The sequence below is a fragment of the Cydia amplana genome, chromosome 23 (assembly GCF_948474715.1).
Source record: "Cydia amplana chromosome 23, ilCydAmpl1.1, whole genome shotgun sequence".
Classification (NCBI taxonomy): Eukaryota; Metazoa; Arthropoda; class Insecta; order Lepidoptera; family Tortricidae; genus Cydia; species Cydia amplana.
This window is the reverse complement of record NC_086091.1, coordinates 10,225,613-10,247,867: the sequence shown is the minus strand read 5'-3', so window position 1 is coordinate 10,247,867 and position 22,255 is coordinate 10,225,613. Positions and strand designations below refer to the sequence as shown.

General features: G+C 37.6%; 2 protein-coding genes across 4 annotated transcripts in view; one reads left to right on the top strand and one right to left on the bottom strand.

Moving 5' to 3' along the window:
• LOC134658788 (nephrin) overlaps positions 1-22,255 on the bottom strand; it is a 297,640-nt gene that overhangs the window by 33,561 nt on the left and 241,824 nt on the right. The gene's annotated exons all lie outside the window — the stretch shown is intronic.
• LOC134658608 (uncharacterized) lies at positions 3,164-4,546 on the top strand. The gene has a single exon (XM_063514260.1). It carries the CDS (start codon positions 3,164-3,166, stop codon positions 4,409-4,411), a length of 1,248 nt encoding a protein of 415 aa, XP_063370330.1. The 3' UTR covers positions 4,412-4,546.

Below are 22,255 nucleotides of genomic sequence, written 5' to 3'. Positions count from 1 at the left end.
TCCACAGGCTGCACTTTCTTCTTCTTTCCTTCTTTCTTTCTTCGTTCTTTGGTACTAACAAATTAATTTATTCAAACCCATAAAATTACCACCAGATTACATAAATTATGTAATGCTATCCAAAGAACTAACCGAAAGAAATACATTCCATCCTTTTTCCTTGTTTTATCATTGTTATTTTTACATATTTTAACGGCACATTTCGTAATTGTTGACAACTTCACATTTGAGCGTTTCAAACAAGATTAAACGAAAAAGTAATGCATGATCTGTTTTGACATCACTTTTGTGGGGCCATTTTTGGCGGCTGATTGGGTATCCAGTTCTTTATACTATATCAATGGTTGTGAATGTTGTTATGATCACGACTTGACAGGTATTTTTACATGCAACTGTTAGATTTGAAACAATCCATAATTATATAGTTTGTCAAAGAACTGTCTCATTTCAACATAGACAGAGAGAATCATACTATTTTTGTCTTACACTAGTACTAGCACCTAAAACAAAACGATGAGTATGGTTCTTTTTGTTCTTATTTCCTGCCAAATTGGTTTGACCAACTATAACTCCGTTATATAAGTATAATTGTATAAAGACAGACGTGGCTCACTCCGCGATTTGATCGCGTCGCTACAAGTACATGCGTCCCACACCAATTTTGGTGTCTAGCAGACTACTGCTAGACACCAAAATTGTTGTGGAACTACTAAGTTGGTGATAGCACCGCTACGGAATGGACGCCTGTAGGGCTATGATGGCCGGCTCTTTATCATTTGTCACCATGGCTGTCACGTTCTAACAAATATGTAAGTGCGAAAGTGACGCATAGCATGACAGGTGATAATACGAGCATGATAAATAAATAAATAATAAATACGAGCATGATAGCTGGTCTGTACGGATATGATGGTCGTTCTTGTCTACGTGACAGCGTGATAAAACGGTGTCCGTCACTTTCTTTCCCACGGTGTTAAACAGTGACAGTTATTTTATCACGTGGATAAAGATGGATAAAGCTATCCATAATAGGCTGGCTGCTCGCGCTTGCGCTTATAACTTTCGTGGTAGACGCGTTTTGTTGAGAGAACTTTCTGTACCTAGTACTATTAGTTATTTATTCTGTGATAAAGATCAAAAACGATAATGCTATTAATAGTATTTAGAAGCAAAGTGAACAACGTCCACAGATAAATATATAGGTACAAAGATTTTAGGGTAATATTGCTATAAGTAATTTGTCAGTAAATAGAACAAAAAAAACTATACTCATCCTTTTCTTTTGGGCGCTAGTACTAGTGTAAGACAAAGATAGTATGATTCTCTCTATAATGAGACAGTCCTTTGACACACTATAAATCTCAATCTTTGTAGACATGTACCTGTAGATTTTGTCGACTTAACTTTTATGATACAATTGTAGTAGATAACTGAGAAGTTGCGATCCTTAAAGACGAAAAATATGCTTCAACATGGCAAAACTACTGTAAAAAACTCAAAATTTGCGTGGTACTTTCATCAGAAAATGGTTTGTAAACTTTGTATGTAGTTTAAAACTCATAGGTAATAAGAATTTTATGAAATTTGTAATCATACCGCCTCCTTCATAGTCGGTTAGACACCGAATCCGCAATAACAGGGGCCTCAGAAATTATAAAGAAACATTATTAAGGCGTAATGCCTCAAAAATTACGTTGTTTTCCGGACCGGCGTAACCCCGCGGCCCCGTGTTTCAGGGGTCCGTGGAGCGGGAGGAAACCCCTCGTGAACTGTGAACTATGTGGCCTAGTTCCAAGAAAGCCAAGTTGACGTCGAAGTTGAAAGGTCAGATGGCAATCGCTCCCGTATTCTAGTCCAGTTAGCAGCAATAGTTGCTCGGGCGAGGTGGTCAAAATGACCTTGACGCATTGACATAGATATCTAGGGACTGGCTTTACGGGCAATAATAATGAGGCATGACAGGGGCCAGTACAGCGATGTGAAATCGCTACAACGCGATTGGTTGATGAGTTCGCATCACGCGCACGATTGGTTGACGAGTTCGCATTACGCGCGCTAATGGTCGCAACTAGTTGCGTTAGATTGCACGATTAGTTGGAATTCGTGAGTAGCACCGCTGAACTAGTACCATTTTAGTGCCACATTAGCCCGTCCTTAGATATTATAGGTCAATGCCTTGACGCGACTTTATTGTTAAGAGAATAAGAGCGCGTCAAGGTAATTTTGAACCACGGACACGTCATGAAAAAGTCAAACCCTACCATGAAAAGCCATTTTAGAATTGATCACATTCTAAAATGGCTTTTCATGAAAATTATCAAAATGAGCAAAACACGACATTTTTTTTTCATACCACATCGGTGGCATACAAGTATACGGCCCGCCTGATGGTAAGAAGTCACCGTAGCCATCTAGGTATATATATTAAGAATTACTAGCGACCCGCCCCGGCTTCGCACGGGTTAACAAATTATACATAAACCTTCCTCTTGAACCACTTTATTTAGAAAAACCGCATCAAAAAATCAAAATCCGTTGCGTAATACGTAGTTTTAAAGATCTAAGCATACATAGGGACAGACAGGGGGAAGCGACTTTGTTACTGTATATGTCGGCGGCCGATCGTAAGATCAGGCATATCGTGAAATTCCTAGGCATATCGTGAAACGTGAAAATCTTTGACCCGTTCCCTGAGTCGACGGAGCCCCGCTACGCGGGGCTCCTATTTCTGGGCAGTTTGCCCTTCGGGCATCTAAAGCAACCTAACGAACCTATCCTACCTATATATTGGTTTAATGTCACTATCGTCAAAACATTACACAGGAACATTACGATTTGCCTGATCTTACAATCGGCCGCCGACATATATATTGATTAGAGCATGATTAATTTCAAATCTGGCATCTTGTATACAATTTACGTCTTTCTACAAAGCAAAAGGAATTCGAGGTCCAACTTACACTTTTTTGTCTCAATACCGAGATTGGTCTCTCAAGAGCCGTCAGTGAGATCGGACGTGTTTATTAAAATAATTAATTATTCACGTGCATAATTTCGTGATTGTCTGCATTTCCAATCGTGCATTATCTGGGTCATTAGTCATCTACCCCGACCTACGGCTACAGTATAATGTATAAGTGTAGTAAACAAGTGTAAGCGAAAAATGTCGGAGAATAGTCCATTTAATCGGAGTGGACTAACACGCCGCAGCCCGCCCTCAACGCCCACGCCGCAGCCCGGCCCGCCCGGGCCCACACCAGCAAACATGCCGCAGGAAGAAGAGCCCCCGAAGGTATTTCCTACGAGTGACATCCAGACCTGGCTGAAAAAGATCGAACTGAACCTCCACGACGTATGCTCTACATCTGCAGAAGGTAAACTTAACACTGACCAGAAGATCAGAATTAACAACTTGTGTCGCAACGTGAGCCACTTAGCCTCACAAATGGCTATTGAATACCAATCCCTAAAAAGCCACGCAGTCCAAGCATATCAGTCTCGCCAAGCGCATCAGGAAAAAATGGACCTCGTACAACGCATCCAAGAATTAAAGGAGTCAATTGAGGAATCCAGCCAACAAGTTTCGGGACCTGTATCGTTTGCCGACGCCCTGAAGAAAAATGGAACGAGGTACGTTCAACCGTCTAACATTAGCTCAGTCGCAATCTATCCGGTTGACAAGTTGAAATCGAGTGAGGAGACAAAATCTCTCGTTCAAAAGATTATCCGGCCCGAAGAAATGAAGTTCCACGTGAGAGGGTTGCGCAAGATCAAAAACGGCGGTGTAGTGATAAGCACTGACTCAAAAGAAGACGTAATAAAACTCAAGCAATCGGCGCTGCTTATGACCTCTGGACTCACCGTTGACGAGCCACAAAAACGCAAGCCCAGAATTGTAGTCATTGGAGTTCCCGCGGACATGCAGGAACCTGAAGTCCTCAAGTGCATATTCCATCAAAACTTAGCCGATAAATTACAAGATTGGTCGCTCGAAAAATTTATGGCTTCCACTAAGCTCAGTCACAAATCCGGAAAAAAGGACGCCGAGACCTGTAATTATATAATTGAAGTTTCTGGAGCGATACGCAAGGCCTTAATTACGAACGACAGAGTTTTTGTGAATTGGTCATCGTGCCCTGTTAGGGATTTCACCTTGGCTACGCGCTGTTTCAAATGTCAGCTTTACAATCATGCAGCGAAGACCTGCAAAATGGAGACTCACATCTGCGGCCACTGCGGCGAAGCGGGTCACTCATTTAAGGAATGCACAAAAAAGGACGAAGCACCAAAATGTGCAACATGCTCGTACTACAAGAAACCATGCAACCACCAAACAGGCGAAGCCGACTGCCCAGCTAGAAAAATGGCCGAAAAAAGGTATTTAAACTCTATAGATTATGAAGGCGCCTAGGAGCGCTAACTTTTCACATACTTCTATAGCACTTCATTCACTTTCATTAGTTTAACTACCTATGAACAATAGCATATTTTCTGACCTAGTTAGTTTCTCTGTATCAGAGTCTAAAGCATGCGACGTGGAAACCTGTAAACATCATGTCCGCCGCTGTTTAAATATAAACAAACTTGGAGATGATTTACGCAATATTGACTTTGCCCCCGTTTATAATTCTGCTGATGCAGAAAATAGTATGCTGTACCTGACCAAAAATGTCCAGCAAGCAATTTTACTTAACACCAATAAGACACGTCTTAATAGCAACGCCCTTCAAAAGATGACGTACGATGATACAGAGAACTTACTAATAGTCGTAAAATGATTACCTACTGTACTTTGATATTTAATGGAACTTAAGAATCCACTTTTTGTTTAGGTATTAAGACTTATATTGTGTACCATACCTATAGTTTATAATTAAGTGAATAAGTAATAAATAATTAATATTGTCCTTTGCTGCCTGAAACACAGGGAATCCTAGTTCAGGCATTTGTAAATCACTTGTCTTTATAAATTATTAGTCTTTAAGAGCAATCACTGTACTATACTTTTCTCAATAAATTATTTGTATTTGTATTTGTATAATACCGCTCCAGCAAAACGTTATGAATCTTTTAATAAAGTTTGAACCCTCTCAGTCTAACGTGATAAAGCCCAGTGGGGCATAAGCCGGGTTTAAGTACGTCCTCGTGTTTTTTACCCCCCTCCTTCACCCCCCCTTCACCCCCCACGACGTCACGGTTCGCTTTTAGTGTTGATTATTTTTCCTAGATTTTATCAAGTCATTTGGTGAGCAAAAATGTTGAGGCAAATTTTGCTTTTATGAGATTATGTTCCGTTTTGCGATACTGGGGTTTATAGCTGCTTTGTCTATGAAAACTGTGTCGGAAATTTTAATTGAAACTTTCGATTTTGCTGGATTTATGTTTTTATCGGATAATGCTGGTGTGTTGATTTAGAATTTTAGTTCCTTTTTAGTTTGACCATGGGATATACTCTAAAGTTTTCTTAATATAGTATAGATCAGATTCGTCTAAATTTTGGGCACATGATTCTAAGGGTTTTCGCCTATCTCACTATAATATAGCATTGTAGATTAGGAATGTATTATAGGTACACAATACCTGCTACAAAACGACTTAAAACAACAACAACAAAACTATTTATAATAATAATAATAAAATGCAAAAAATATACAGGATTAAAACAGATAATGTACCTACCTAAAGGCTTAACAAATACATGTATTCTATTATTAGCACAAAACTTACTCAGCGTACATTAAATCGTCTCACCACAACAATCACACATCACACTATGATCTATGTTTAATGAGACATCCCTTTGATCGTTATATGTAACGTCCTATACGAAGCACATATGTATAACGTCCTATACGAAGTACATATGTATAACGTCCTATACGAAGTACATATGTATAACGGCCTATATGTAGTACATATGTTTGTGCGTTAACCGGCATATTGGGGAGCACAAACTTGTTATCTGCTGTGCATTAATCATTTCTTCCGCCGTGCGGTGGTGTTGGTGTCAAGTTTAAAGCGGGTATTTTTTCAAATATCTTAAGGCTGGTTTTAGTGTCATGCGGACCGTCCGTACGGATCGCTCGGATCGCTCCGCACCGCCAAATTGTATGAGAAAGCTGTCCGCGCGGACGGTCGTCTGTGCGGACCACTCTAAAACGCTCCCTGAACTTAATACATATTGGTCCGGTGCGGAGCGATCCGCACGGACGGTCCGCGTGACACTAAAACCAGCCTAAGGGGCCCACTGATTAACAGTCCGCCGGACGGTATCGACCTGTCAGTTGTTCGGAACTGTCAACTTTTTGTTCTAACTGACAGGCCGATACCGTCCGGCGGACTGTTAATCAGTGGGCCCCTTTAAGCATAAATGCTTAAAATATTGTTGCTGAAATTGTTATAAATTGTAATTACACCATCATAAATAAAAAAAACGCAATTGACTACAAATATTGAGGAAAAAAAGTAATATTTATATAATAAATTGTAAATTTAGAGATAAAACGTAAAGTAAGGTAACCTATAAAATAGTGAGAGCTTCAATAATATTAATATAATTATATTAATTGACCGGGACTTATAGGCCCGTGTAACCCAAAATGGCGTTACAAATATTAATTATACATATTGACTGATTGCGTGAAAATATACGTATAAATATAAATAAACACATAAGTAAATATAATATTATATAATTTAAGGGTTACTCGACCATTATTTATTATAATCTATCGCCACTAAATAATTCATAATCATACTATTGTAAGGGTAAAAACACCAGAGCACCATTTTAAACAATATTTATTAGGGAATCACAATAATAATCAGAGTTTTGGACTTAGGTAATACGCGACGCCGCCTAGGCGCAAAAACCGATCTTCTAGATGACAGACGTCATAGTGCTGTCGCAGAGGTTATTGTAGCGATGTGAAGACCGCTAAATTACGATACCGCCTTTTAGCTCGGCCATCGCCTGACCCGACCGGCGCCCCGAAGGTCACTGTCATCAGCGCAGCCACTGAAGTCTGCCACAGCCAACGCAGTCGCAGCAAGCTGGGTCTTCACCAGGTGGATGTAGCCTCCACCAGTTCAATATTCTGCGAATTGAACAAGCACCTTTTACGCTCAGCCGATATACAAGCCTTGGTCCTTTTGAATAATTCGACTCGAGTTCCGTTGAAACGGTCTATTTCGTTATTGTCAACTTACACCAAGATATTTAGTTCTATTTCAGTCGAATTGGAGTAAGGGCTTAAGCCGACTGAACCAAATGTAAGAAAGCATGACCAGGCTAGGTACCAAATAATCCGTGGTATGAGAGGTGTTAGGATATGCAAGTCTGCTCAGCACTTGCTTGAAATACACAAAAGGCTTAATTCACGTGCATATGACACCAAGAGGATATAAATACCAATTAATTAATTATGCAAAATAATAAAATATTGCGATGAGTGTGACATCTAGCGGCAGGTAGATAAACCACCCCCTTTTTTGTAACACCATCTAACATAAATTATTTTCTTGTGAATAACGTCATATAACTTTGAAGGATTTATTAGATTTTGATAAATTTCTAGCATGTATGGCCATGCAGCTAACCCAAACCTTCCATTGAGCGGTGCGTTCATACTGACCGCTTAACGTAACAATGACTATATGTGTCGTTTTAAAAGCAAAGACTTGGAACAAACTCACAATTGGCTTCTCCGTTGTAGGATGTAAGACTCCCTCGCATGCACGCACAAAAATGCGTACAACTCGTGAGAGGCTAACATGGGACACGTCTCATGCATGTGCGGAGCTGCCTAGGCTAGGACACCACTGCCCTTGTAGGCGCAACGACCGTAGAAGTCGGCCCTTCACGATAAGGTTGTCACGGAGCCCGGTGCACGCACTCGCTCCAACTGGGTATTTCGAACAGGCACTCCCTCCAACTCTACTGGATCCGGTACTTCGCCAGCGATCCCTAGAAGGTATAAGTGCAAGCAACCCTTTCAAGGTAACCTTGAGATCATCAGTCTTAAGGTCATTAAAATATCCTTTTGTAAACAAGGTCTCAAGCCAACCTCTCAAGGTCAACAACAAATAGTACGATACGATATAGATAAAACATTCATCGGTAGTAGAAATAATGGTCCTCTTAAGGATAATATCATATCACATGCAATGGTCCGCCTCTTAAAGCCTGCACTGCAGATACCAGGAACAAACTAGCCTGTTAAAGATAGTCTTGTATCACATGCAATGGTCCGCCTCTTAAGGCCTGCACTGCAGATATACCAGTAACAAAATGAGCCTATTAAGGATAATCTAAGCTCACATGCAATGGTCCGCCTTTTAAGGCCTGCATTGCAGCAAATACCAGTAACAACCATCCTCTTAAGGATAGTCTTATATCACATGCAATGGTCCACCTCTTAAGGCCTACACTGCAAATACCAGTAACAACCATCCTCTTAAGGAAAGTCTTATATCACATGCAATGGTCCGCCTCTTAAGGCCTACACTGCAAACACCAGTAACAACCATCCTCTTAAAGATAGTCTTATATGACATGCAATGGTCCGCCTCTTAAAGCCTACACTGCAAATACCAGTAAACAACCATCCTCTTAAGGATAGTCTTATATCACATGCAATGGTCCGCCGCTTAAGGCCTGCACTGCAGATATACCAGTAACAAAATTAGCCTATTAAGGATAATCTAAGCTCACATGCAACGGTCCGCCTTTTAAGGCCTGCATTGCAGCAAATACCAGTAACAACCATCCTCTTAAAGATAGTCTTATATGACATGCAATGGTCCGCCTCTTAAAGCCTACACTGCAAATACCAGTAAACAACCATCCTCTTAAGGAATGCAATGGTCCGCCTCTTAAAGCCTACACTGCAAATACCAGTAAACAACCATCCTCTTAAGGATAGTCTTATATCACATGCAATGGTCCGCTTCTTAAAGCCTACACTGCAAACACCAGTAAACAACCATCCTCTTAAGGAATGCAATGGTCCGCCTCTTAAAGCCTACACTGCAAATACCAGTAAACAACCATCCTCTTAAGGATAGTCTTATATCACATGCAATGGTCCGCTTCTTAAAGCCTACACTGCAAATATCAGCAACAACCACCCTCTCAAGGATAGTGACAAGCAACAGGCCGCTCCTTAAAGCCTCTGTTGCGATTACCGGCGCCAGGAAGTAGCCTATTAAGGATAGCATCCCTTGCCAAGACTAAAGTAACAGCCCTTCTTAAAGAACACATAATAATTAAAGCTCTATAGCAGACATTGAAGAGAGTAAGTAATATAAATAAAATAATCACTCAGTTCTCAATCCGAGTGTCTAATAAAATTAATCAAGCACAATGTGTTTATTTTAGTCGGCAAACCCGTTAACAAAACACATAAGTATGACAACAGTAACCCAGTTCTAAATCTGGGATAAAATAAAATCACAACTCGATTCCAAACTCGAGAGTAAGTAATATAAATAAAATAATCACTCAGTTCTCAATCCGAGTGTCTAATAAAATTAATCAAGCACAACATGTTTATTTTAGTCGCCAAACCTGTTAACAAAACACATAAGTATGACAACAGTAACCCAGTTCTAAATCTGGGATAAACAAAATCACAACTCGATTCCAAACTCGAGAGTAAGTAATATAAATAAAATAATCACTCAGTTCTCAATCCGAGTGTCTAATAAAATTAATCAAGCACAATGTGTTTATTTTAGTCGGCAAACCTGTTAACAAAACACATAAGTATGACAACAGTAACCCAGTTCTAAATCTGGGATAAAACAAAATCACAACTCGATTCCAAACTCGAGAGTAAGTAATATAAATAAAATAATCACTCAGTTCTCAGTCCGAGCGTCTAATAAAATTAATCAAGCACAATGTGTTTATTTTAGTCGGCAAACCTGTTAACAAAACACATAAGTATGACAACAGTAACCCAGTTCTAAATCTGGGATAAAACAAAATCACAACTCGATTCCGAACTCGAGAGTAAGTAATATAAATAAAATAATCACTCAGTTCTCAATCCGAGTGTCTCATAAAATTATATCTCAGTTCCTAATCTGAGAATATACTCGTAGTCAGTTCTTAATCTGAAAACGGTACCTGAAATAACAGCATTTGCCCTTAACATGGGAAATATAAAATAATAAACAGTTGCTACTATGCAACCAATTGTAAATGATCATGTGCAACTTGGCTTGCCTCTTCCGTGCCCCTAAATAAAGGCAACACTCTTACTATACCAACATTGAACTACAGTAGAGCCTGAACAGAAGTTCATGTTATCGAGGTTCCTCTCTTACCCAGGTTCGCCTTATCGAGGTTTCACAAATTGTATTTTTCAACCATCATGAAGTGTATATTGATAATGACCAATCAGTCAAATCATGGCACATATGCTTAAACCATAAAGCTTCCAATCCCAAGACACACATGGTTGATTTTCTCCAGCTGTGCATGTGCATTTTATGTGTAGATAACTCAACACATCATCATCCAGGTTAACTTATACCTGCACAAAACTAAATAATTTTGTTAAATGCCATGCAAGCACACATTGTAAGATAAATGAGTTCATAACATAATAAACCACAATTTATGCATTTTTCAAAACAATGAAATACATACTTAGTGAACCCACAAAATTTGTGAAACATATTATTATTTATAACTTCTGATTTATGAAACCCAGAAGTAATAAAAGTGTACTGTTTATTAATGCAAACGGTACCATAACACACTACAAGTTCAGACGAAAACCGTCAATAACTTCAAACAGTAGCTCATGACATGATATTCTTCGGTCAATGTTCATTAGCAGTGAATGGGTTAAAATAGTTATTTGGAAAGCTTTAACCAAGCTATTTACCTTCGTTTAATATTCATCCATTTAACACTTAACTGACCGGTACGTTTAGAGTCCAGTAGCACTTGTATGTAAAGACATGTATATCATATAGACCGTCAATATTCATATTGACTCCTGAAAGTATTCACCTCGCTTACCATTAGCAACAACCTGCTTTACCAGTGTCATACTCAGCTCAGTAAGTATCTAGTTCAATATGTCCATCTCTTTGACAAGATTAAACCTTGGAAACACCTATAATCATACTTCATCGGTGCAAGTATTATAAAATTATGGTCAAAACTTCACCAGCAATAAAGTTTTGTTATAAGGAAATGCATCTGAAACATACTGTTAGAACACAAATGATTATCATTGTCAATAACTCAAACACTTGACAATGTCATGCCAATAACTTTCATTAGTTTGGTAAGTCTGTTTAAATATATGTCTTTGGTTCATTTTATAACATGACATTTTGTGAAAAATATTTGCAATGCAAACTTAAACCAACATCCCAATGAACAAAACAACAACCACAACATACTATAAGCTGTATGCAATTAATTTGTATAAACATTCATAAGATTTTTCATACATAGAACCAATCAATAATATATACAGACAGAAATTTTCTCAACATCTCAAATGATTTACTGCCTTATTTATCAGTATGTCTGCAGCTTAATGTTAATTGCAAAGATGCAGGAGGTTAAATGTGATATGAACTGTCTTTTAAAATATTCAGTCCGAGGAGGCTCCGGAAACATGGAGTGACTACATTTATCACAGACACTACTAACCAGCTTGAAATAAATGTCACCTTTCGCTTATTCACAAAGCGCATTTTACTAACCACACACAGTCAATGTAACACATACTGACCGTTAGTATACATGTACAACATGAACAAACATTTTATTTCTAAATAAATACCTCATTTTCCATGACATCGGAGAATAGCCACTTATCAACATATTTTCTCCATATATGAATTATGAGCACTAGGACATAATATACCTGACTTTGAAATATTACCCATGTCCATTTGGGTTCATTATAGAGGCCTGACCCGATAGTCACTCTAGTGCGTTCAACGGTATGGTCGTTCAATTCAAGAATCATTGCTGTCAAATTTCTGGAAATTACACAAACCAAAAACACACCAACAAAGCATTATGTCAGTTGCAATAAGCATGTGTAATATCATACACACACATATGAAACAACAAGTAATTTCTCCTTATTGTTGTTGTAACCAATATTCCAGTGTTTTTGAAAACTTGTAATCTATTTTAATTTGACTGAAAGGATAAAGTATTAAATAGCACTCATTGTTAATCATGAAAGCATAATACCACCATACATATAGCATCAATCAAGGCTAAATTTACATTACCAAACTTGTTTTATAATATGCTTTTTACTTGAATGTAAATTTCACCATGACACAAACTTTAGAAAATGTTCATAGCATTTTTTTTTTAATATGTCATGTAGACATACTTAATCACATTATGTTATGTATCTGAAAGCACATAGATTACAAAAATAACACAACATATAAGTGAGGCAGCATTTACCACTATGGCCCGGAGCACTGTTAGGTGTTGGATCGACAGACTTCTTACCTGAGTTAACTTTTACCTGAGTTACTCTATAATCCCAAGGATTTATTTCATTCATACCAATATCAAAATTCAATTGTACCTAATGGTATCTGTCAGCTTATGTCTTGTGATCTTCTGCTGTGAATATTGTAATACATACATGCCAGCAGCTTTATTGCACTGTCAATATGTTTTATTTTTGACAGTCATGATCATTGGTGTACATAAACTGAAATAGGTATCTGAAATCAAACACAAAACACACAAAACACACGGCAAAGGTACGATACGCCAGCCAATAGCCGGCACAGGTTAGTTTTGTAGGCTATTCTTGTAGGTATGATTTTGACACCAATCTTGGACTTTGTATATTTAAGTCCCTAACTGATGAGTGGTGTTGGTGCATTTACTCATTACAATCAGATTAACGATCAGAACAATGAAACAAGGAAGGACTACGCGCGGTAAATTTCGTAATGTCAATTTCGACAAATTATATCGTAGTAGGCGGGAATCCACTATCGCACTTCTGAAGCTGTAAGGGTAAAAACACCAGAGCACCATTTTAAACAATATTTATTAGGGAATCACAATAATAATCAGAGTTTTGGACTTAGGTAATACGCGACGCCGCCTAGGCGCAAAAACCGATCTTCTAGATGACAGACGTCATAGTGCTGTCGCAGAGGTTATTGTAGTGATGTGAAGACCGCTAAATTACGATACCGCCTTTTACTATAATCTTTTTTTTTTAATGCAATAATACTGTTAATCGAACATCACGAGCGCCTAAACACTAAAATTACTTTGTTTCGTTAAATCGCTAATCGCCCCCGCTACCTTCTATCCCAAATCCCGCACCCTTTAGAGAGGTGACAAGGCGAAAAACCCTATTCAGATATGTGTATGAATGAGGCTCACGCTCGCATTACCGCTCAAAAACACGTCTTGTCTCTGATGAAAACTGAAGGGAACGTCTTTTTCAGAGCCCTTTTTAGGATTTGCGTAGGTATAGGTTTGAATAACTGACAGCGAATTCGCTGAGAAATAGGAGGGTGTTCGAGTTGCTTTTTTTTAATGATTAACAACTCGGCCATCCTGATAGAAAGGGTGTCCACGTGACTCAAGATATGATGAACTGACTGAAGGGAATGAACATCTCTTTTTCAGAGCCCTCTTTAGGATTTGCGTTGCTGTATTTGCGCTGAGGAATAGGAGGCTGTTCGAGTTGCGTTTATATTTTTTTGTGTAAAATATAATGTTGCATAACTCGGCCATCTTGATAGAAATGGTGTCCTGTTGTGACTCATTTTAGTATACAGACTTTTAATTCTCAATAATTGTTAAAAAATGCTACCAAATATAAATATTTTTATATACACACATGTCATTAGTGCTCTATAATGCGCTCGGGCGCGGGGCTCGTACCAATGAGTTTTTCGGAACTTATGTACGAAATATCATTTGATATTTACCAGTTGCTTTTCGGTGAAGGAAAACATCGTGAGGAAACCGGACTAATCCCAATAAGGCCTAGTTTCCCCTCTGGGTTGGAAGGGCAGTCGCTTTCGTAAAAACTAGTGCCTACGTCAAATCATGGGATTAGTTGTCAAGCGGACCCCAGGCTCCCATGAGCCGTGGCAAAAATGCCGGGATAACGCGAGGAAGAAGAGAAGAATGCGTTCAGAAACCGTAGGAAATGACCAGCTTTATTACAACCAATTTTACTATGAGAACTTTCTTATCTGTGGTAGTAGGAAAATCTGTACTGTAATGTTATAACGTTATAAATTTGTTGTATCGTTATGAGTTTAAATTTGGAACAGCAGCCAAAACTCAAGTGGGTCTCTATTCTAGTATCCATAGATATTAAAACAGTTATCGATACAAAACGTCGATTTAGTATGTTTTTTAATATAAACCGCACGATATTTGATCTAGAGTGACATGAGAATTGGGACTTCATTCTTTTGTCTAGGAATTAAAAAAAAACTATGGATGCGTGACATGCGTGAAAAAAGTTTTCATTCACCGCCATTTGACGTACAGTTTATCTTTTAATTAATTTTAAGTATGTGTTTAGATAAAGTAGTGTATGTAACTGTACATAATTAGGCATTAAAATACTCGTGTGATCCTATTAAGAAACTCACTAACGTTCGTTTCTTAAACCCACATTCGTATTTTAATGCCTCTCATTATGTAGCAGTCACATAAACTACTATTATTAAGTTTAGTAATTATGTTTTAGCGGCTTTACTGTGTTTATTTTATTATATTTATTTTATGATATAAAGTGATTACTTTAATGTTATAGGTAGGTATTTTAAAAATACAATTCAGAGATATCACGTTATGAATCTATAATAGGAGTCAAAAGTATTCTAATTTTATACTAGTAATAAAAGGAAAGGATAACGTAATTATTTCAGCTGAGATCATTTAAATTAAAATGTTATATCTTGCTTAAAACAAAGACTTGTATCTGTTATATTTTACTTCAATCTTGTTAATACGCCTTAAAATATGTATAAAATTACCTACAGGGTCGTTATTTCGCAACTTTAGCGGCTGCGGTCTTCGCCGATACACCCCACTTCATTATACACTATAATATAGTTTGAGTACGGACCTATAACCCTGCACGTAGGTTTGCAGGGTTGCCAATTGATACACAATTAAATATGCAAAAAATACACGTTCCTAAAAATGCATACAGCACGATAAATGGGTATGAACACTGAGCTTAAACCTCTTTCCGGCGGACAAAGTTTTATTTATTATTTATTTTTTGATATAGGAGCCTGATGGCAAGCGATTACCATCGCCCATGGACACCCGCACTGCCGTGTCACGCGCATCTCATGTAACTTTACAAGTTGAGTTTCGAGATAATTACGTTTAAAGTTTTAAAGATACAAATGCTGTTATCGATGACGGTTCATCGTATTTTTTTAATTTTTTCTAATCTACATGTAGGAAATATGGTCACAGAATAGGATCTTTAAATTTTTTTTCGCATAATTGAATAGTTTTCATTTTATTCGAATTAAATGGTTTCGCATGACCAACACTTCCATACTATAGTGGTCACACGAAGTCATGTAAGTCAAGTTACATGACATACGCGTGATCAGACGTGCCACGTATTAAGCGAAATAATATTGTTGTCGTATAAACCAAGCGCTCGGCCAGTCATGCCTAAGTTGCCTAACTCCGGTAACTTAAGAACATATATCAATTTGTTAACCCGTGCGAAGCCGGCGAAGCGCTAGTGTATAATAAAAATATGTCATCTAAAACCAAATGCAACTGGATCACGATAAAAATAATCGCATAATAAACAAACAACCCTTTATGGTTGATATTTTATATATCTCCCTTGATATATAAAATATCAACCATAAATAATAATCATATTTGGAAGTATAGATACATTTACAAAAAAACAATTAACTAGTTGTTTATAAATTTTCACAGCAACAAAAAATATTGTTTAATAAAGAACTGTTAATGAAAACTTACTAGCCTTTGACGATAGACATAATAATAATAAAAAAAACATTTCTTGATGTACTTGAAAATAGTTATTGAGTATCTTTCATTTGCGTTGAATATTACAAAGTCCCTGGCTTCGCACTTGTTAATTAAGCAAAAAATAAGATAGGTAATCAAATAACGCCTCGTCACAGCCCTGACACGCACGTAGCTCGCAGGGCTGTCACCGCGTCACGTCGCGCTCATTACGTTAATGAGGGCCCGTGAATTAATTACAGCACTATTTTATGCGCTCGAGTATTTGTGGCAGCCCTAAGCTTTGTACTTTAAATATAAAACCGATTTAGGATACGTGTATGGGGTAGATGGGATTTTTATTTAGTTTATTGGGAGGACAAATTAAGGGGGATGTAGCAAGATAAATATTGTTTTATGAATATAGAGTGGCACCTGAGGGCCTACCGCGAACCACGTCCGACGTGTTGCCTCCCTGTCACTTACGTACGAATTTACAAGTGCGACAGAGAGGCAACACGTCGAACGTGGTTCGCGGTAGGCCAACTGAAATTGAGTAATACGATTTTTGATATAAATCTGAAGAAATATCTACGTAAATATAATAATAGTACCTACATTGTTACACAAATTGACTAAGTCTCATAGTAAGCTCAAAGCTGAGTGTTATGGGTACTTTGACAACGATTTATATTAAATAAAATACAAATACTTAAATACATATAAAACACCCATGACTCAGGAACAAATCACACAAATGCCCTAACCACCCGGATTTGAAACCAGGAAAAGAGGACCATCGGCAGAGGATCATAAGCAGGGTCACTACCTTAACGCCATCTAGCGTTATTTCGTCGCATTACTTGAAACCCCTAACCACATCACTGTTAGTACTAGAGTTATATTAATACCAGTTAGAGCGAAACTCACTAGATGGCATTTAAATCAATAAAGAAAAACTCATTGACATTCTTCGATCAGGTCACGTGTCCGTCTTACGGTCAAGTGACCGTCTTAGGGTCAAGTGACCGTCTTACAGTCACGTGACCGTCTTAAGGTCACGTGATCTGTCGCGAGTTAAAAAAAAATCCCCACTTCAAAAAGTGCACAGCGCCGCTAAAGAAGTTTTCACTTCAAAAAAAATCCCAAAATATGAGTTAAAACTTGGGTACGCTATTAATCAAAAATAGATTTGTTGAGTTACGAGTATTAGGTGGACCTCTAAATAAAAAATAAATATCATTCATTTCAAAATAAAATGTCGATTTCTTGGATAACTGATATTTCCTGCAGCAATGCAGCACAGGAACTCAGCAGCAGTAATGATGGTGCAGTCTCACTCTGAATGCAACCTTAAGTCAAAGATGCTTTGCATAATTTAGATACTTACCCGTAACATTTGGAAATAAAGCCGGTCCAATAATAGCAAGTGTCGTGAAAATTAGATTTATATTTGATATACAGTACTAGCGACCCGCCCCGGCTTCGCACGGGTTAACAAATTATACATAAAACTTTCTCTTGAATCATTCTATAGGTATATTAAAACCACATCAAAATCCGTTGCGTAGTTTTAAAGATCTAAGCATACATAGGGACAGACAGAGGGAAGCGACTTTGTTTTATACTATCTATGTAGTGATGCCGTCACTTCCTATTGTAGAAAATTACAAAATAACCCGTTAAAAATAGACAAAGATAACAAACTTACAAACAACACTTCACGAACTGACTTTCTGTTTCATCCCCCTTTAAGTAAAGACAATGTCGACTGAAAAGATAAGTTTGTAGTTCTTTGTACCGCTATTATTTGCAAGGAAAATACTTCAGTCCTTTGAGTTAAAGGGTTGAGACAAATCTTTTATGAATCTTAATGTGTTGATTTAAGGTTCAATTTTGGTTAAGCAGGGTTTTAGTAAAATGATTTGGGAGCAAGTTTGTGGTTCAAAAGATGAAGATTGTTAAATAGGTGGACGGAGCGAATCTGAAGCGTGAAAGGAAATAAAAAGTTGGGTGATACTCGTATTTATTTTATTTGAGACAAAAGTTGCTGTCGGATTTCAGAAATGATATTGGTATTAAAGCGCTAAAGCAGAAAAGGATTTATGACACATGGATAGACAGATTTTCTACAATTCAACTTTTAAAGGATAGTATTTTTAGGGTTACGTACCCAAAGGATAAAAACCGGACCCTATTACTAAGACTTCGCTGTCTGTCAAGTCTGTCTGTCCGTCTATCTGTCCGTCTGTCTGTCTGTCACCAGGCTGATTACTAGAAACGTGAAACTCGTACAAAGCTTACGAAGGTCAACTTATCCCATTTCCAAGTATTTTCCAGTTATCCTAACAAATATAATAATAATCCCTCCAGAGATCACGCTTCAACTAAACTGTCGACATTGCGAACTTAAATCAACAAAACAACAACTATTTAAATTTAAACTAACGTAAATTACAGTTTGAATTGAGAACTATCCGTTAACGGCGTAAACAGCCACGCCGGACTTCCGGTCGAATTATCATATTTCCGGAAACGGAAGCGACGGTCCAACATGGCGGCCCTTTTTTAAGGCTAGCTGCGTTTTTCGGGAAATGACGTCACATAGGTATTTGGTGTGAAATTTTTGCGAAATTTGCTTCCGTTGAAAATGGGTTGAAGGATTTTTTTAAGATTTTCACCATTTCACTAACCCGGGGTTAACCGGTTAAACCTGGAGTTACCATGGTTACCAGTACAATTTGACACTGGGTTAACGGTTTAACCGCTTGGCCTGGGGTTAGTGGGATGGTGCAAGCGGCCCTTAGTGTAACAGCCGTAAACGCAGCGGCCCCGCAGCACAGAATAACTAATAGTACTACCCCCGCAGTCGCGTTAGCGCATCACCCGCCTCGCTGAACTCACGCGTGACTCACGCTCGCAAAACGCTGGCTTCAAAACGCTGTAACTACCTTGCGGTAAACGAAGAGAGAGGTATTTTCAGCCATACTCGAACTTTAAAATACTTACGTCAAATATTAGATATCTAAACAATATGGATCGGATATGTCAGTGTCAAAAGTGAAGTTTTTGTTTGAAGAAACGTCACTTTTGACACTTGTTTGACACTGACATATACGATCCATATCGTTTAGATATCTAATATTTGATGTATCTTAAAGTTAGAATATGGCTGTTTGATTTTTGAATCTGTTTAGATATTAATATTGATATTATACAGGGTGCTTCCTGTAACAGGAGCAATAAATTAAACTGTAGGCTGTACTCCTCAAACTGACCAACATTTGTTCAGCAACTTTTAAAAATAACTCATGTTTTGATTGTTATTACACTTTAAAGTTTATTCTAAGACGCATTGTATTGCAAATTTTGTTATGTTTAAAGCGTGACAAGCAACGTCAAATACACTGATGTCAGCGTACATTGAAGGCAATATTTATTTTGTATGAAAAAGAGGAAGTCTAAAGGATTCATAATTTTCAAAAGTTGCTGAACAAATGTTGGTCAGTTTGAGGAGTACAGCCTACAGTTTAATTTATTGCTCCTGTTACAGGAAGCACCCTGTATTATTATAGTATAATTATGATCGACTAAATGAGCGTGAAATACGTAAGGTGGATAGGATAGGATAGGGTGAGGGTCGTATCTAAGTAGGTACTATCAACAATAAAACATATTGAAAATGTCTTATGTGAGCCGGATGTTCTATTGCTATAAGTTATGTTTTACTATAGTTGTTAGTCTGTTTTTTTTATTTTAACTATATTCTTAATACGCCATATATTTTCAATGCATTAAACAAAATATGAGCATTCCATGCTTTTATGGGCAGTACTTTATAATTAAAAAACTGACTAATAATGAAATAAAATCATTACAACTTTAAAACTTTAACCAATTCATAAAAATCGCTTTACATTTCTACCAAGCCTTAAGGGGACGGTATATGACGTTTTCGATTTAGAGCTCACTTTGTGCAATCAATTTGTTCAAGAAATGTTTAATAACTGCATTAAATTATACGTAAATTTGTTCACGAAGAAGCCGTGTACCGGCTCTTCACGGCATAATATTTTTTATTTGCTGTAATTCTCTACAAATCGACACTAAAAGTATCCAAAAATCAAAATATGGAGTTCCGTTTGAGCAACACGCATTACAGTTTTGCCTTTAACGGTAATTGAGTTGTTGTGTGATTTTGAAAGCTAGATAACTAAACTAGCAAATTATTACCTACTTATATTTTTACTCACAAATACAACACAGAAATTCAATCCCAAATGTAAACTTTCGTACAATTTCCATACATTGACGACATCACTCAAAATTCTTCTTCGAGTCAGATGGCCGCTGGCCTTGGATCGAAGCAGACGTGTACGTCGTTGTAGCTCGTTTTTGACATTATTTAGACATTTCATCATATACGCATACGAAAATGTATACCAGTAGATAAATTGTATTTCAAAAAATAGGGTAAATAAATTTATTTAAAATTTGATTTGTTGTTATTTACAGGTCGTAACGATCGAAAACAGCAGTAAACTATCCTAAAACAATACGATTACAATTGAATTTAAGTAACTTGTTCCTTCAAAACCCGCTTAAAATGAAAAAAGTTTAAAGACTCGTTTTACTGATTGGGATTGATTTTCATTATGCTGGTATCAATTTTGCGTCATTAAAAAAAAGTATATGACTTCTGTACGTCAATGACATTTGATGTCAATTGTAATCTTGTATTTACGTTAGAGAATATTATATATTCATTTAAATATTACTTACCTATTAATACGAAGCGTAATTCGTTTAATACCTGAAAGTCTTAGTGTCTACACCTACTTTGTTGCCGTTCGTTCCGTCTATATGTGTGCGATTACGTGCTGTTCTCAATAATCAAGAAACAAGCCATAATCTTCAAGAATAAAATAACAGCAAGACCAGCATTTAGTACTAACTAGTTTTTGCGGATTTGGAGACAAGAGATGAAGCTTACAGGCTAATACCGCTGCGGTCTGGTTATTGTTATGTGTATATATCGAGTATTATATAAATTTACTATAAAATAACAATGTTTTATTTCAATGACATTATGTGCGTAGGTATGTATGTTTCGGTGATTATAAGAATTTTGTCCACACAATAATCGTGCAAAGCAGAGACTGCATCATGCTTTCTTTACGGTATAAGCGGTATGGTACCGTTATTATTTATCAATACCGGTTCGTTTTGAAGGTAAAACTATACCGGTTGAAATACAAAGTACGGTACCGGTATAAAATTACAGCAGGGACAACCATTTTTATAGGTGTACAGTCAGCTGCAGAGAAAAGGTACGACCAGATAGATAATTGTATGCAGGGGTGGTACCTTTTCTCTGCAGCTAGCTGTACCTAAACCATCATTGACCGAGCGTTGGCGAAGGTCTCCGTTTCAACTTGGGCAAAAATGCTTTCGTATGTCCGAATTCTTCTCCTTTGCATATCACATTTCTCAACTGATTCTCGTGAAAATTTGGTAGTCCGATATAATTATTCGGTTTCTTTTTTTTTGAACAATTTAAAATAGGCAGAAATAGTCATAAAGGACTTAAGCGCCAGTAGGGTCTGTGACACTTAAGACCACTGCGATTATTAGGTACTTACTGGCCCCTATTTCACCACGACCACGGTGACAGGTGCGACAGTTGTCGACATCACTGTTGCTGACGTCACAGGCCTCCATAGGCTACGGTAACCGCTTACCATCGGACGGGCGATGTGCTTGTTTGCCACCAACATTTTAATAAATAAATAAACTCCATTATATTGCCACTAAAAAATTCTTATTTTGCGAAGCTAATGACAATTGTCACAAGAAACACGGCAACTGTATCGAAATTGCGACACAGAACTCATTTCCTGTCAAGACTTACCGAAAATTCTTTGAAAAATCTTGTGACAATTGTCACAAGATTTTTTCGCGAGAGAAATGTCTGTTTTATCCGATATAATAAAGTTTTTTTTAATAATAGGTACAATGACGGTGGCAAACACGAATACGGCCCGCCCGATGGTAAGCGGTAACTGTATTATTAAATTGTACAACGGGACTTAATCGCGTATCTAAGTTTTAAGATTTACCTCCGACGTTTCGAGGACGGCGTTGTCCCCGTGGTCTCGGAGAAGACTGGCTTAAGTTGACATCAGCATCTTCTAACCGCGCGAGTTTTTCGAACTACCCGCACTTGGTCTTGTTTATCCGCTTGAACGTTTTGCG

Coding starts and splice junctions, on each gene's coding strand:
- LOC134658608 (XM_063514260.1), top strand. CDS start 3,164: ATGTCGGAGAATAGTCCATTTAATCGGAGTGGACTAACACGCCGCAGC.